The sequence below is a fragment of the Dipodomys merriami genome, unplaced genomic scaffold, assembly GCF_024711535.1.
Source record: "Dipodomys merriami isolate MVZ:Mamm:240054 unplaced genomic scaffold, mDipMer1.0.p SCAF_39, whole genome shotgun sequence".
Lineage (NCBI taxonomy): Eukaryota > Metazoa > Chordata > Mammalia > Rodentia > Heteromyidae > Dipodomys > Dipodomys merriami.
The window spans coordinates 2401844-2420552 of NW_027205492.1; the positions used below are offsets into that span (position 1 = coordinate 2401844).

The 18709-nt window shown below is 40.0% G+C and overlaps 1 protein-coding gene across 12 annotated transcripts in view; it reads right to left on the bottom strand.

Moving 5' to 3' along the window:
- Window positions 1–18709, bottom strand: part of Ptprt (protein tyrosine phosphatase receptor type T) — a 992204-nt gene that overhangs the window by 180896 nt on the left and 792599 nt on the right. For all 12 annotated transcript variants that reach the window (XM_069989779.1, XM_069989783.1, XM_069989780.1 and 9 more), the window contains exon 12: window positions 4555–4591. In XM_069989779.1, the coding sequence (XP_069845880.1) occupies window positions 4555–4591 (37 nt within the window). The remainder of the gene's footprint in view (window positions 1–4554; window positions 4592–18709) is intronic.

Below are 18709 nucleotides of genomic sequence, written 5' to 3' on the forward strand. Positions count from 1 at the left end.
CCAAAATCCTTGCATTTCTATCACCTAGAGTCTGGCAGGGAGATAAAACTTAAAAATACAGACAAACACAGAAATACATGTTGGCAAGTTAGATGAGCGTTGTGAAGGAAAACAAAGAGTATGATGAGAGTGAAAAATGGGGACATACATTATTAGACTGGAGGTCTGAATGGTCTTTCATAGATAGTAAGGTTGAAGCTGAAGCCTGAAAGATATTTTTCTCTTAAGAAAGATGTTATATATGGAGGATTCTGAGGCTCAAAGCTGTGCAATGTAGTTGAAGAACAGAAAGGAGTCCAGTGGGGCTGGAATGTAATAAATATGAAGAAAGAAGCCTGGAAGGGCCTGGATGGTCAGAAAGGAGCAGATGTACTATCGGGAGGAGTGGTGGAGGCGGGGATTATGGATAAGATAACGGAACAGAAGAATGTATGGAGGGGTAGAAGAGAATCATGGGTAAGTAGAGTAGATTTGGATGGAACTTGACATTGGTTTCTTCAAGAACAACTGAATGGCAGGGGTCTAGAATGAGGCAACTAGTTCAGAGGCTATTTTTCTTGTTAGCCTACCCCGCCCTAGGCAGGGCACTGACTCATCTCCTTTAGAAGCTGTAGCGTTGAGTGTTTCCTACCAGATGGAATGATGCTTCTCAAAGGAAGGATGGTTTTATCTCCTTGAGCTCCAGCACCTCCATATTCTCACTCCACACACTGTACTTTCCCAAGAATCACTTTTGAGTATATTCAATCCATATGTCCAACCTGAGCCCCTCTAGCTCTTTCCAAATGGAGAATCCACCCTGCTCAGTTCCTAGTGCATCTGCACAAAGAGGACCTAAAGTTTAAATGGATCCCTTGTGCTCCCTGATTTTCTACTGCTTTCCTTTCAAAGTCCAAATCATAGTTTTAAGTTTAAATAAAATAAAAGATAAGGTTTGTTTACCTACTGGGTACAATATTCTCTTTCCAGTTGTGAGCATGACTATTTCCCAGGATGAGACAATGCCAGTCAAAGGGCTTTGAGATGATCTTTTTAGCTCTTGGATTTGAGGCAATTCCACAAACATTTTGCTACTCCCTCCATCCTCTTATGCAGTAAGTAATATGGTAGGCTGAAACAGGATTCATTCCAGATACCAGGGTGAGCAGCAGACCACGTGTGTTCAAAGTTGTTTTATGAACAGACAAAGATCCCTGTAAATATGATGCAGGGAAGTTTCTGAGAGATCAAGTAAAATCTGCAGGGTCTCTGAGCTTTACTATTACAAGAGACTGGGTCCAAATGCACTTACTCATGTGGGCAAGTATGTTTTACTTATCAGCTGTGGGGAAAAAATGTCCTTCCATGGTAAATCTGATTGAGAAACTGGAGAGGGGTAGAGATGAAGTAGCCTTTCCTCAGAGCTCTTCTCAGCAGACGGTTCTGGTGCCTGTCCCAGGAATCCTGGCCCTTCCTGTGACCAAAATCACGATGAGTCAGTCAGCATCCAATGCTTTATGACTGTAGGGAGTTTCAGAATGGCTCTGAGGCTGCCCACCCAGAACGTGATGTAAAGGGACAGCCATTGTATTTACACACTGCCCACTATCACTTTAACAGACCATGTCTCCTACAGCTTCTACCAGAAAACAAGAGTCAAATCGGAATCTCTGCCCCCGCTCTGTGGCCCTCTCTGACAGAATGATTTCCATTTCTTGCACACCTAAACATATACTGGAATTACACCTTGGGTGATGCATAGTCCAATTACACTGGTTGTCACATGAACATTGCTTCTATCTGCACAGGTGCTGGTAGGTACTGAATTTTGCTGACCCCCTCTCCAAATTCTTTTTTTTTTTCTTTTTTGGCCAGTGCTGGAATTTGAATTGAGGGTCTCATGCTTGCTAGGTTATTTGCTTGGTTAGTGCATTACCACTTGAGCCATGGCTCTAGTCCTGTTTTTTGTCAGTTACTTTGGGGATGGAGTCTTGCAGACTGCCTAACCTTGCCTCCAAATGTGATCCTCCACATCTTAGCCTCCTGAATAGCTAAGATTACAAATGTGAGTCAGTGGTGCTCAGTTACATCCTTCTATACCTTGAAATATAGCCCGATTTGATGAAAAGAGTCTTTATAATTATGATTAGTTAAGTCAGGATGAAGTCCTATTAGTGTAGGGGTAAGCCCTTAATCTAAAATGGACAGCATCGTTATAAAAGGGGTGAATTTGGAAACAAACTTATTGTAATCCCTTTTTTATGGGGGGTTCGGTCGTGGGGCCTGAACTCTGGACCTGGGCGCTGTCCCTCAGCTCTTCAGCTCAAGGCTAGTGCTCTACCACTTGAGCCACAGTGCCACTTCCGGCTTTTTTCTTTTTGGTTTGTGGTGCTGAGGAATCGAACCCAGGGCCTCATGCATGCAAGGCAAGCGCTCTACCACTGAGCCACCTTCCCAGCCCCTGGCACAAACTTATATACAAGGACAATGTCATGTGAAGAGAAGGCAGAGAACTGAGTAATGCTTCTGTGAGCCAAGAATGCCAAGATGTCCAGCAGCTCTGAGTAACACATGGAACAAATTCTTTCCCACAGTCCTCACCAGGAGTCAATCCAAGGGACTTGACTGTAGCCTTCTGATCTCTCCAAAACTTCCGACACAATGAGTTTTTATTGCTGAAGTCATTGAGTTTGTAGGGCTTTGTTACAGTGGCTTTGGGAAGTTTGCAATCCACCTGACCAGGCAGCACTAAACGGGAACCAAGTGAGTGGCTAATGTCATGGATGCCAGGTTTGGGGGTCAAGTCATAATGACCCTGAATGAGTAGCTGGGGCTGTTCTAGCTGATCACCCCTGATCACACTGGCCAGCCCTTGTCTAGAGTGAAACACTGCTGAGGAGCTAGAGTGCCTCTCCATGGGGACATTTTTCCCCCCTGTTTCCATTCCACTCTGGCTTCCTGTTGAAGTAGGATGCTGCAGACACCCAGTTATCCTGATTGTTGTCTCCAGCCCCAGGCCTACACAATTGATGGTCTTCTCCCTTCGACATTATCCATTTTCCTCAGTGGAAAAGTCTGCCAAAGCCTGTGATTTGCGTCATTTTGTCTGCAGGCCATCAATTCTCCTTGCCTCGTGAAGAGTGTTTTATCTTTTTCCATCCGGTCGTCTGAGTTCCAGGGAGGGAACTAAGTGAGGGAACAGGCCAGCCTCAACAACTTACGAGCTTCTCATCACAGTGAGTCGTATTGTTTAGATCCTCTTCTTCCACTTCCATCTTCCCCTTGGTGCCTACATATTTAGCTGATGTTTTTAGAGTTAAAAAGTCATGGGTGGTAGATTTTTGTGCATGCTTTGTCAACTAACTATAGATAGTCTTCTCTCCCTCTTTCTCTGCCTGTCTCTGTCTCTGTCCTACTCCCTCTCTTTCCCCCCACCTCTCTCTCTCTCTCTCTCTCTGGCTGTCCCTGTCTCTCTTTCTCTGTGTGTCTCACTCTCTATGTCTTTTACTCATATGTATATAGGTTTTGCTCAGTTATTCATGTGCATATGTCTATATATTCACAGACATATCCGTACAAACCCGAGTACTGCCCTTGTGTATAGTTTATTATCTATGATTATATGTATATTAATATTTATAAGTTTATAAATCCTTAGAAGCAATCCATGAAATTATGTGTGTTGGTGAATAAATACAGAAAACAGAAGCCAGTGTTGTTTTGTACGAAGGGGAAGGTGGTTGCTGAAAAATATCAATTCTATAACAAAGAGATAAACCCGATTTCTAACTATTCAACCTTGTAATAGGTTAAATGATAACAAACCATTCATTGATTTTGTTTTTTTAAAAAGAGTAATAAACAGAAACATGTAGCAATTGAAAGAGCCAGGCAATTCAATTATAATTAGGAAAACAAAAGTGATGAGCCTGAACAATGCTGCCTTCGTTTTTTTTTGGGGGGGGAGGGAGGATAAGTGTTGAAAATACCAATGATACAACAATGCAGTGTTTGTTTCCTCATTACTAAAGGCACCAACACTAATCACCTCATATATGAAACCCATGTACCAACTGAATAAGGTACAAAGCCCAAGCGATGGGACTAATAGGCATGCTTAAGAAAAACATCCACATCAACATAGAACTGAGTATAATGAAAATGTGTAGCAGAATACTCTTGGAGAGTTTATATTCATCAGTCCATTGACTAACATACAAGACCATCCATCATCCATGCAACTGTGCATGCATGCATGCATGCACCCATCTGTTCATGCATCCATGCATGCATGCATCCATCCATGAATCTATGCATCCAGGTATCCATCCATGCATCCATCCATCCATCCACTACTCTCTCTATCCACTCATCCAGTGAATAGATTTTGAGCTCTTATGCTTTAGGTATCTGTGCTACTACATAGGATGTATAACTTAGATGTAAAGACCCCAGTGAAAATGACAGTGTCTCTTGATTTTAGACATGACTGCCAGAAGTTTTGCTGTGGGGCTGAAGGGAAATATTTATATTGTTGAAGAAGGGCTAAAGACAGACAACTATGTGTCAACATACCTTTTGTAGCCAGACGAACACAGTTGATTTTGGTCTCCTGTGAACAACAAAAATGAGGCACAGTTAACTAGCTGTTAGTTATATAAGACTGCTATATAAAGAAAAAATATATACATATTTATACATATGCGTGCATATTTTTTAAATTATAATTTAAAATTTGTCCTTTAGTTTTCTCCCATAGGGATAACTTTTTAATTTCATCTTTTTATTGCTTCTCAGGCTTCCTTCTCCCAGGCAGAATGACTTCATAAACATTTTAGATACTTTCCAGTACCCAAAAAGCTTAATCACTCTCAGTGCATATCTAGTGGTATCTGGTGATGTGCTTTGTATTTGGGTACATGAGTTAGCAGGTGGAGCAAGGACCTTCTTAGGAAGCCTGGCTACAAGCGGGATATGTACCTGCACAGATTGAAAGAATACTTGGCAATAGTCCAGCCTGTGTGAAATGTGTAAGCATCAGAACCGCAAAGCTCACTGTCCAAAGGTCCCCTTTCTAGGGGACCTCCCAGTCTTCATGAATGGCATTGTGTATGTGTTTGTGTGGCTACAGAATCTTTGCTGGGTGAACTCTCTAGTCATTGTTGGCTGTTCCTCAACTGAGCAGGATCCATAAGTTTTTGATATTGACAAGCATGAAATGGAGTTACAGGAAAGCATGCTTGGGAAGCGAGTATCTTAGCCTACATTCCTGGGATCCATTTCCCACAGGCCCTGGAATCAGTGGGAAATTCCAGGTGGCCAAATAATGTCCCTAACAACAGTGGGAAAGTAATGTGGTGATGCAAGTAAAAGGAAATAAAAGAATGGAAGGGTGTGAGGCATCAAGCCCTAAACTTCCCCAGAATCTGGTGCTGCTCGTAGCACACTTGCTCATAAGGAGCCACTGTGTCTGTGAGTGTTCCTTGGGATAGAAAGGTTGTGTTACAGCCATAAAACCCATCAACTTCAGAAAAACAACAAAAGCTTATTTTCTGCTCAAACTTCATGCATGCCCAATATGTTTGTGTGTCTCTGTATCTGGAGAGGTGAGGGCTAAAGTTAGGGAATATGCTAATCACTCAAAGACCAAGACTGTTAAGTTTAACTCAGAGAATGAGAACGCAAAGAGTCAGGCTTTGGCAATCAAATGCTTTGAATCATAAGCCACGCTTTCACTTCTATTCCTGTTTCATTGGTTAGAACCAGTCACATGATGGTACCATGTTTGGTGCACCTAGAAGCCAAGAGGAAATTGTAATGTTGACAGCAGAGTCTACTTTATTCATGCATATCTCTGGAAGCTAGAAAATGTTACTTCTATTGAGCCCAACTACTAAGCTCCCCACAGGTACCTCAGTGGTTCTGATTCTAATTCCTATCTGCATAGAAAGTCTTCCCCTGCTTGCATACTGAATTGGCGATAAAAATCTTAAGAACTTTTCTGCCTGGGATGGTTTTGAACCACTATCCTCAGATCTCAGCCTCCTGAGTAGCTTGGATTACAGGTCTGAGCCACTGGTTACTTTGTTTTTCTTTAAAAATTTTTTATTTTATTGGAAAGATGCTGTACAGAGGGGTTATAGTTACATGAGTAAGGCAAAGAGCACATTTCTTGTAGAGCATTGAGTGAGGGAGGTGGGGAAGGAAGGGATAATGGGAGAACAACAAGGGAGGGGTTAACAATGCTACTTTGTTTTTCTTAATGTACAGAAACAGGAGAGGAAGCTGGAGTCTCCATGTGGTCCATTGCAATCATGATTGCTTAGACTACCAATGTTTTCCTATCCCAGCCAACATCCTAGCTCAAGTACAGAATCAGATTTACCATTCTGAGTACGGCAATTTCATGTGTGAAAAATAAATTTTGACTGATTTGATTTCTTCAGTCACCAATCATATGCTCCACCACTTGCAGACTTTTTGAATTTTTTTCCCCTCTAATTTCATCCAGATCACTAATATAATGGCAATGGTGGAGTCTTGAGACATACACTAGAATTTTTCCTCTAGGTTAACATCAGAATTTTTGAACTAACTAGAAAGCAATCATCTTGGTTGCTTGTGCATTCAGCTCTCCTCCAGTGCTCAATTGCTTATGGCATCCATTTTTCCACAACAGTAGCTTGAGAAGAGGGTCAAATTCATTTCAGACGCTGATACTCTGTCTTTTTCCTTTTTCCCCCCACTAATCTACCAGTCTAAGAACTCTTTAAAGAGACAAAGTTGGGTCAGCATGGCTTGTTCTTAGGAACAAGTATTTCTTTTTGTTCTGTTTGCATGATGAAATAATTGCTTCATTTTCTAAAACAGAAAATTCAGAAACATTAAAAAATACAAAAAAATCATGTTTCAAAAGTATGAAGCATTCATGTGAGAGGCTCATATGAAATCGGAACCGTGTTTCATTTCAAAGCAAAAGGTTTCTGTAAAAGAAAACTCTCCAGGGCTGGGAAGGTGGCTCAGTGGTAGAGTGCTTGCCTCACATGCATGAGGCCCTGGGTTATTCCTCAGCACCACAAAAGGAGAAAAAAAGCCAGCAGTGGCATGTGGCTCAAGTAGTAGGGCGCTAGCCTTGAGCTGAAAAGCTGAGGGACAGCGCCCAGGCCCAGAGTTCAGCCCCCACGACCGACCCCACCCTCCCCAAGAAAAAGAAAAAAAAACTCTCCAGATGATGGGAAGAAAAATTAAAATAAGGTACATATAAATGTGATGCTCCCTCCAAATTTGTTATAAATAAGTTTAAACTGGCAAATAATGGTAAAAGTGAACAAACTAGGGCTTTTTCTTTATGCTTGAAAAAAGAAATTCTTATACTCTTGTTGGATTCCCTTTCTTTGGTTCTTATCTTCAATTAACCAGCCAGAAGTGGAGATGTGGCTCAAGAAATAGAGCATCTATCTCTATCTCTATCTCTCTTTATATATCTTCTATCTCTATCTTTACTTCTATTATACTAAGTCTTAATAAAAGTCTCACAGTTCATTTGAAGTATCTATCACATGCCTACAGACAAGAATACTAATCTTCAATACACTTTGACCAGCACCCAGATCAAAACATGGAATATTGTCAAAATCTTGGAAATTTCTTCCAGGTTCCTTCTCATCACCTCTTCCCTGCAAAAGGGAACCCTATAGGAATGTTCTCTTCAAATTGCATTCTCATTGACAAAAATGCTGGATACCCAAAGTGTTTTATTCCACTGCCATTTTTTTTTTGCTCATTGTGTCTTCAAGAATCCCTATAAGTATGTCTTCTACAGGTTCACGCAGGAAAACAAACCATGTTGTAACACTATCACCTGTCTCCTCCTTCACTGTCTCTTTCTTCCCTTTTGTACTAGGGATTGAATTCAAGCATGTGAAGTGGGGTAGTATACTCCTTGTCCAATCTCCAGTTCTTTTGCTCTCAACTTAAGCCAACTTTCCCAGGATTGACCTTGACACACCATCCTGATCCTTGCTTCACCCCTTCCTGAGCAGTTTACTCTACAGGTGTGCTCTAGAATGCCCAGGCTCCTCCCTCAACACTGACTAAAGTCTGTTTTCTATAATCAAGAGTGCATGTCTGATTATGCTGAAGCTTCCTGACTCTCACAAGCATGACACTGGCATGTTTACTTTCTCCTCAGCTCCTGACAGCTTCAATTCCAGAAGAGATTTGTCTTTGTTGGTTAGAATTAGGCATAGAATAACAAAGCCTTGAGTTATTCTCTTGACCTTCTGGGTGATTGAATTGTCAGCGAGCAAAAGAGGGAGGTGCTGGCTATTGTGAATTCTATCAAATGGACAGTCTGACCAGTATGCATATGTCTAGGTCACGACTCCGATCAATAAGCAGGAAATTAGAACTTGCCTTGTGCTCAGATTGTAAAAGAATTTGTGAAAAGGAAAAAAAAAGGTATGTTTTCTGTTCCCCTTTATAGTGTACTAATAGATCTATGATACGTGATAATATAATAACATATGACTTGACTTTCTCATCACCTCAAAACCATTTACTTTCTGCTTACCACTCCACTTGTGAAAATCTTCACACAGATATGTCACCTTACTATTGTGCCTTTTTTGCGACTTAATTCTGTTGTAGGCTCTGCTGGTGCTGTGCAAGATCAAGCGAGTCACAGGCCCTCTCTAGGGTTCAATTCTTTCATCAATCAGTTGGCAGAGAAAGAGGTAGAGAAAGCCATTTTGGTGGAGAAGGCAGGGTATTCAAAGGCTGTTTTCCAATGCTGATACTTCTCTCAGTTATTGCCAACATTATACTGCTTTTACAGTATTCTGCCTCCTTAATTCCACTCCACTTCTTAACTTTACCTCATGCAAATAGTTTTCAAGGTATCAGCTGCCTTATTTACAAGAATGCCTCATACCTGAATCTACTTTTAACCTCCATTTTAGAGTAAGCCAAGTCTGACTTATTCCATAATCCAGCCATTCATCCTTCAACTATTGACTGAAATTGCAGGATATTCTTCAGAGGGAGAGCTCACAATGTTAAATGTGCAAGGCATCAAGTATTTCTATAGCTGATGTCTATCATCCAGGATGAGTTAGGTTAAATTGTATTACAATGTAATCAAGAGTCCTAGGGACTCAGCAAATACTTGCAATTTTTGCTCAACTGTCCCATTGGATTATCGATTAAAGAGGAGCAGGATCAGTTATGATCCCACAGTTTTCAAATAGTCCTCAGGGTAGCTTTTCTGCAGCCTGACTCTCTGGGACTTTTCCTTGCATTGCACTGATGCACCAATCCCTAAGCTGTTGTCTGTCCTCAGTGGGACTCATTCACTTATCATGTTCCAATCCCTGAAAGAATATCTAAGATGGTATAAGGAGAGGCTATCTCCTTTCCAAAAATTACCCTCTTCGCATATCTTATGTATTTCCATTAAAAAAATCTGGTAGCATTGAGTTTTGAACTCAGAGCCAAACAAAAACAAAACCCTTGGAACCCTTACTCATCTGCCATGATACAAAAACATCATCCATTAAAATACTGGCCTCCCTGATCCTGTGGAAATAGAGTGTGTTTGTGAATTCTGGAAGCTGTATTAAATCTATGAAATAAAAAAGGAAGGGATTTAATAAAGTTACTAGACCAAAAAAAACCCTCATAAAATGAAAAACAAAATATTATGGCTGATGGACGTTTACCACATTATGAAAACAATCACACAAAAGCAGAAAACAAAAGTAATCCAATACTTCAAAATGAATTAAATATCCTGGGGAGGGGAAAAGCCATTTTGGTAAATGCACAAGTTAAAAATGAAAACGGACAAACAATTCAGGGAGATGAAAAGAAAGTTGATTTATTTCAGGAAAGAAAGAATAAACCAAAATTGTCTCAGAAAGAGTGAGCTACAAGATGCCCAAAGGAACCATTTAATAAAAGGTGATGTTGAACATTTTTGGAAGCGCTTTTTAGCCATTTGTACTCTGAGAATTGTCTGTTTAATACTCTTGTTCATTTATTAGATTGTCTGTTCTTTTGCTAGTTAACTTTTTGAGTTATTTGGATATTAACCCTTTATCTGATGTGAAGCTGATACAAGGGTGAATGTGCATGTCACAGCGCCATGTACAAGAGTTAAATTGTGGGATCACCATAGGTGCCCCCAAAACAATGAATGAACAGAGAAAAGATGGTATATGCACATAATGAAGTATTATTCAGCCATAAAAAAGAACAAAATTCTACTGTTTGCAGGAAAGCAGATACAACTGGAGACAGCTCACAAAGCCAAATATTGCATTGTTTGCTCATAAGTGGACCTGGGTCTAATATGGTGATGAGGATGATAATGGGACATGGATTTAAAGGGGAAATGATGAGAGGGAGGGGAAGCCAGGGAGGGAGAAGGGGTAAAAGATGGCACAAAGATTGAAGAGGTTCAAAGTATTTTATGTTTAAAAGTAGTATAAAGAAATCCACCAAATTCTGTTTGAAAGTAGAGAGGAACAAAAGGGGTGAGGGGAATATAACACAGGAGGTAAACTTGTTCAAAGTACACTGCACGCACTTACAGAATTGTTACCGTGTAACTCTCTGGTACTGTTAATGACTGACGATGATGAAGATAAAACAAATTAAAATGGACGAAAGATCTAAGCATAAGATCTGAAACTCTGCAACTACTAGAAGAAAAATAAAACAAGAGAAACACATGAAGATACCCAGTATAGGCACTGATTTTATTTTGATATATCCCTCAAACACAAGAAACAAAAGCAAAAATAGACAACTGGGATTATGTAAAACGTAGAACTTCTACACAGCTAAGGAAACAAGAGACTAAATAAACAGCTTAGCAAATGGGAGAAAAACATGGCCACCTATTCAACTAACAAATGATTGGCATCTAGAATATATAAAGAAATTTGAAAAAAATTAAGGAGAAAATTCAACTTAAAATTAGACACATGGCTGAAATGGATACTTCTCATAAGAAGAAAAAGAAATGAGTCAATAAATATAAAACCTGCTCAATATCATTAACCATCAGGAAAATAAAAAATCACAGCAACAAGGGAGATGTCATCTTATCCCAATTAGAAGGTCTGTTATTTCAAAATGCCAGAGAGGCTGAGGAGGGAAAAAATTAATACATACAGGCAGTGGAAATGTAAATGAGTAATAGACGCTGTGTGGAACCTTGTGAAAGCTCCTCAGAAACCTGAAACATAGATCAGCCATGTACTCCAGCTGTGGCTTCCAGGTATATCCAGAGGAAAAGGATTCAGCCTACATTCCAAGGAGATGCAAGCAAGCCCATGTTTCTTGTGGCACTACTCAAAATGGACAAGGCACAGACTCAGCTTACCTGTCCAGCAACAAATGAGTGGAACAGGGCAATATGATAGATAGATAGATAGATGGATAGACAGACAGACAGACAGATTCCACATTGTATATATAATGGAGAAGTATTCAGCCATAAAGAAGAATGAAATGAAATTCTTCACCCCACAACAAATACAACTTGAGGTTGTTACATGAAGAGAAACGCCAGGTCCTTAGAGATAGATTTGTTCTCTTCCACAGGGAAGTTGATTTGAATGTGTAACAGTGATATCTAGAGGCCAAGAAAGGTGTGGGGGGAGGGCAAAGGAGAGTCCAACATTGGGTACCAAGATATAGAAGTAATAGGTTCTGGTACTCCGTAGCACAGTGGGGAGACTATAGCTCAGAATTAATTATTATATATTTTGGGAGGATCTAGAAAAGGGAAACTCAAAGTCTCTAAATGTAAAGCAATGGTAAGGAGAGGAAAAGGCTAATTAGCCTGATTTCATCAGTGCATACTGGATGTGTGTGTTAAAATATTAGGCTGAACCCCACTAATGTGTATAATTGATCTATGTTAATTAAAAGAGGATTTTAAAGGGACTGATGGCAAGCATTTAATAAACTTAATTGCAAATGTAGGGCTCAGATAAGGGCATGGTTGAAAGCAGACCAGACAAATGTCATTATTTTCTGACAATGCAGAAATAGTGTAACTCAAGATGAGAGAGTAGAAGAGGGGAAAGAGGAGGGGAAGATGATTCACTGCTGTAAGACAACAGGTGAAAACTAATGTACACCATTAAGAGAAGCCAGCATACAGCCAAAGGCTGGGCAAGGAGAGACAAGACTCAAAGAATTTAAAATGTAAGAAAAAAGGTAACGACTAGAACAACAACAAAAAACCCTTCTCTCATAAATACCAAGTGCAATTTTAAATTAAGAGTTACCAAAGCACAGAAGCAAATATTATAAAATTGATATGATCAATTATGATATTAAATATAGATGATGGAGTAGAAAGCCAGCACACCAGTCTATTGAATTAGTGAATGGATTTAGATTGCAGAATTAAATTAAAATGATTTCAGATTGGTTCACAAATCAAAACTCAAACACCTTCTGGTTATAAAGCCATACCTACAGCAATGTTAGAAAGAAAAGAATGTTAGAAAAGTCAAGAAAGAAAAAAAGTAGACAAATAAGAGACATGGAAAGCAGTGGTAGTTTCCTGATCTCATATAAGAATTCATCTAAAAGAAGCTGTGTATGTATGTTTATGCTGGTCCTGGAGCTTGAACTCAGGACTTGTCAAGTACAGTGTACTTGAGTCACAGCTCTACTTCCAGCTTTTAGTAGTTAATGGGAAATAAGAAACTCATGCATTTTCCTGCCCAAGCTGACTTTGAACCACAATCCTCAGATTTCAGCCTCCTGAGTATCTAGGATTACAGGCATGAGACATTAGCTCCCAGCAGTGAGGGACTTTTTAATGCTAAGACTTACACTTAACAAACTGTAGAATAGTTATGGATATCTACACACCAAAAGCCACAATAATTTATGTACAAAGTCAATCAATAGTGGCCATGTATACAATCAATAATCAGCCAGTGGATGCAATGGTATCAAAGTCTTATTCACAACAGCAACAAAGACCAAGTATTTCATGAAAAACCAAGCAGAAGTTTCCAAAGTCTGTCACCAAGAAAATGAGCATTCCCAAAAGACACAAAAATAGATTTGCCCAAATATATAGACTTTGGTCTCAGATAAGATACTTCAATGTCTTAAACAGATGAGTTCATCTTAATTAATGCATAAATTTATTGTAAACCCAGTAAAATTACTAACAGACTTTTTATGGAGCTGCATAAGTGGACATTAAAATTTATATGTTGAGATGAGCGTGTAAGAAGAGGTAGAAAATCACTGACAAATGAAAACCCCACTGGAGGGGGACTTTCCCTAGCTGGCATTACTTCACAGAGCTGTGATTTCATCAGGGTGGGGCTGTATAAGCCCCTCTCTCTCTCTCTTTTTATTAATAAGGTTTTTCTATTGTGAAAATACCATACAGGGGGGTTACATGAGCAAGGTAATGAGTACATTTCTTATCAAGCATTGTTGCCTCCTCCTTTCTTTCCCCTTACCATCCCTGCCCTCCCATCTCTGCCCCCCCCCACTCCTGCTGGCCATAGTTGTAAAGTTTTTCTTGTACATCTCCTTGTTGCAATGGTTGACAGAACTACTGCAGTAGCTTTCTGACAAATCCACCTGCATCCATTCTGGACTTCCACAAGGCATTCCCTCCCTTTCATTTTCCTCATAAGATTTTTTTTGGTGCCTATCCTGGAGCTTGAACTGGGAACTGGGGCTTAGCTTTTTTCACCCACGACTTGTACTCTACCACTTGAGCTACAGCTCCACTTTTGGCTTTTTGCTGGTTAATTGGAGACAAGAGTCTCTTGGACTTTCCTTCCTAGCTTGGCTTCAAACCATAATCCTCAGATCCCATATGTAGCTAGGATTATAGGTGTTAGCCACTGGCACTGATTATCTATAATTTTTAAATTATCAAAATCAGCTCCCACCATGAATGTTTAAAATTCCCTAAGGTTTAACAAGAGAATAAACACAAACCTCGAAATCTGCCCCTTGATCCTGATCCTGCTACTCAATCCATACTACTATCCTTTCTTTTTCCTCCTTACCACCTGTCCCAGCTTTGTTGATCATAGGTTTCTCCAACATGCTGACCTTACATTAACCACTGGGCCTTTTTCTTTGCTGTTTCCCTCTATCTAAGATGCCTTGACATCTCCACCTCCTTCCCATTCCAGTTCTGCTCTATGTCACTCCCTTAAAGATGCTTTCTCTAATGAGTCTGTTCAATGTTGCTTTTCCCTCTGTCCTCTATCATGTCATTACACTTACATTCTCACACATCACTCTATAGGAATTCTTTATGTATTTGTTAGTCATCTTCCATGTTCCCCACCAGAATATAAAGTCTAGATAAGAGAAGATCTCTCTGTTCTCGCTTGTCTCTGATTATATAGTACCTACATATATTAAATATGCCTTAAATAATTCATAAAACTAGGCATTCAACACACATTAGTGTTGTTTTTCATTGGTGAGTGATCTGGGGTAAATTCCTTAGTCCACCTGGGCCACAGTGATCTCACAGGTAGAAGAGGATTGACTCACTCCATGCATCTCACTAGGATGAACACAACTTTGTATCTTATACTTGTAATAAAATGATCTCGATTTACTGGAATTGTCACTAAGATCATTTCGTAATCATTTTCCTTTGTTCATCAGAATAAGTTTCAGGCTTTCCTGTATGATAATATAGGAGTCCTCATTGTCCAGTCTGGTCTCCGTGTGGCTTTCTGTCCATATCCTGGAGTGAACCTGACTAAATCTCTCTGAGTGGATCACAGAGTCCTCACTCTTTGAGCTTCTGTCTAACCTTGTGTTTTGCATGATGCACCCTGTCCTGCTCCACTGCCTGCCTGGCAAATACCCACTCAGATTTAATATTCAACTCCAGTGTCACTATGTCTGAAGGTTTCCCCAAGTACCTCCCCCTTTGAGCTGATAGCTGAAGGCCTGGGATTCTGCCACAGAGATTCTTGATCTAGTTTATTGCATGCATTTGTTTTCATGAATGTCTTTTTACTGGACCGTGAGTTCCCTGAGGACAAGGGCTATATCTTATTTATCTGTGTATCCCCAACTGACTATGAGCAAGCCCTTCATAAATGACTGCTGGGATATTATCATCATCACGAGGGAAGATTATCTTATAGAAGAAGGGACTCAACCTAACTAATGAAGGCAAAAGTTTACTGGGTAAACAAATACTGATGGAAGAATGGGAGAATTGGGTTTAAGCTATGGTTGTTGTTTTAGGCAAGTCATTTCCATACTGGATTTCCTTTTTCTGCTATGAGAAAGGAAATGAACCATCTACAAGCTGCCTGCCAGTACTACAATCCAGGCCTCCCATTCCTCAGTACCTGGGTAATGGATTAGCTGTAAGAACAACAACAACAACAAAAAACCCAAAGGCTTATCCTTTAATTGGGATGTCAGAGGTATGGCTGTTCTGGACAGCATGGAGAGGGGGTTAAACTTTCCATCACAAGCCAGGATCCCCTGGGCCTGAACCAGCCTAAACTGGAGCTGTCCTTCATACAGACCTGCACAGCTTATCTGACCTTAGTGATCCCTGCTCTCTGTAAGCAATCAGTGGAGCTGTAATTACTAATTGATGTTTGTAAAGCCTTTGAAATTCTCAGGTGACAGATGTAATCAAAGGCCAATTTATTATGATAATTGTTATTAGTACCGCTTCTCATTATTTGTTGATGTTAACGGCAGGCCAGCAGGTGTTTTAAGATTGTGCAGGGGATTGAAGCTGGCCATGTCTGGTGGAAGGAAGAGAAAAGGGAGGGTGTAGTGGGAGTTTTGGGATCTTTTAGGGATGCCTGCTGCTCCCAGTCTTGCAATATTCTACAAATCCACTTAGTGGAGCTAACACTGAGCACGGAGTCTGTTAAATGTACAGAACTGATTAACTGCATTTTCTTGTACTTCTAACACTTGATGGTACATATCAAATTATACATAATAAGGAGTTTTATCATGACATTTCCATATACACATGTAATGTTTTGGGGCCATATTGCCTTGCTCTATTGCGATTTATTGATGACTGGCATTGGGGAGTAAAACTAAAGGCCTGGTGCTTGTTAGGCAGACACTCTGCCATTTGAGCCATGCCTTCAAGCCTGTTTTTGCATTCGTTATTTCTGAGACAGGGTTTCACTTGTTGCTTAAGACTGCCTGTGTTGTGATCTCTTCCTACTTTTGCTATCCTAATACCACCATTCCCAGTCATTGATGGAGATGAGGTCCCATAAATTTCTCTTTGTCTGGGCTTTCCTTGACATCTTTGTCTCCGAAGTAGATTAGGATTATAAACTTGAACCATATGTATGGCTTTGTGTGTGTAAACCATATATATGCATACATTAGCTATACAAGGGAGGATTTCATTGTTGCATTTCCCCACGTTTACAAAGTATTCAAATCACTCTACCCACCCCCTGTATCACTCTCTCTACTCTTTTGCCCTTTCCTCAAACTATTTCAAAGGTTTCAATGGTCTCTTTTCAGACATGCCAACAATCTATTTTGACCATATTCATCCAAAGGTTTAAGCTCAGCTCAGTCTTTGGCTTTGGGAATGTGCTTCTCTAAATCACAGTTTCTCAGAGCCCCATTTAGTTCGTGTTCAATGAGGATACACTTTGTATTGGAGAATACGATTCAGGTTGGCAGTGAAGGATGTGGGAATAAAAGGAGATAGTTGAAATTCAGTAGGCAAGAGATAGTGGCATACAAAACTACAAATGGTGGCACTGGAGATGAAAAAATAGTAGACTGAGGAGAATTTTATAGTGTAAATCAAATAGAACTTGATGATTGTATGTACAAGGTGAATGATCTTGGGAACTTTACTGAGCCAGGAAAAACTTGGGGATAATTTTGGAGAGGAATGGCAATTTACTTTTAAAGAATCCAGTGTGTATTATTGCCATCAATCTCTCATAGAGCCCAATTAATTGAGTTAATGAGTTCTCGATGTTGGCAGCCATAATGTTAAACACACACACCACACACACACACACACACACACACACACACACACACACACACACACACACACACACACACACACACACACACACACACACACACACACACACACACACACACACACACACACACACACACACACACACACCCCGACAAGTTCAGCTGCCAAGGAGGACCTATGAAAGAATTGTTTCCGCTCATCTCTAAGGCAGGCATCTCCACCCTCCTTTGAAATTTCACTTCTCCTTCATACATCTTATGTGCCAACTCTTTCTTTTTGTACATTTCTAATTGTAAACATTCTGTACAGAGGGGTTACAGTTACATGAGCAAGGTGATGAGTACATTTCCTATTGAGCATTGTTGCCTCCTCCTTTGAGTTCTCCTTCCATCTCCGTTATACATCCCCTATGCCCACTCTTCCCAATTCTCCCTCCATCTCTTTTATGCATCCCATGTGCCAACTCTTATCCCTGAGCTTCCTTCACAGATTTTCGAACTCCCTTCTTGAATTATTTCCTCATATTCAAGTTGGATTAATGGGTTTTAAAAGTCTACTCCTGGTCCTTGGGTTTTGATTATTGATCCTTTATTGAATCCTTATACCCTTCCCCATGTAAGACACCTATGTTATTCTAGTAATGGTGGTCAACATTGAGTGCTTGTGGCATGGCAAACACTCAATCAACATTCATATAAAGCCAACACTTGGATAATCAACAATTTCCCAACAAGTAGAGACATTGAGGGCTTGTCACTTGCCTAAAGCTGGTAGAAGAGCACATGCTAGGCATATTCATCAAAGATGCTGAGGTGAAACAAACTTGACAATCCATTAATCTTATTTAATAACATTAATTAGTAGAATTAATGCCATTTTATAGCTCAAGAAACAGAATCCATGAGTGCAAATGGCTCCATTAAATTCTAATACTGTAACCTCAGACTACTACAGACTGATATAAAAAGGAGTAATTGAGTGTTTTAGCAAAAATGTTCTTGTATTACTGGCCAGTATCTCCTCAGAGTCCCTTGTAGAAGTATAAATGTGATAAATTTCCCTCTGGTGTTAGGGAAAACATGCATGACTCCTTCTGTTCTATGGGAGAAGCTATGCAACCCTGGCACAGGTTCTATTTTTGCCTTGGCCTATCAGAAGTCCAAGAGGGAAAGATAATACACCAATCCATTGACCAACTGTACTAGATCTCTGGCTCAATTATTCCCTTTCTTCTATGATAAAATCCTTGAGCCAAGTCAAAAGCAACAATATGGCTGGGCACCAGTGGCTCACATCTGTAATCCTAGCGACTGAGGAAGCTGAGATCTGAGGATCATGGTTTGAAGCCAGCCTGGATAGGAAAGTCCCTAAGACTCTTATCTCCAAATAATCACCAGAAAACTGGAAGTAGCACTATGCTTCCAAGTGGTAGAGCATAGTCTTGAGTAAAAAAGCTCCGGAACAGTGCCCAGGCCCTGAGTTCAAGCCCCACACCTGACAAGAAAAAAGAAACAATATGAATACATTTATATTCATCTGCACCTATGCACACATACACATACAGAAAAGAACCTTGAGATAGTTTTAACAACAGGAATGTATACATGCTCATGCATACACATTTTTACATGGGCATATATATATATATATATATATATATTCACATGCTAATAAATGGCAGAGATAGTTCTTAAACACAGG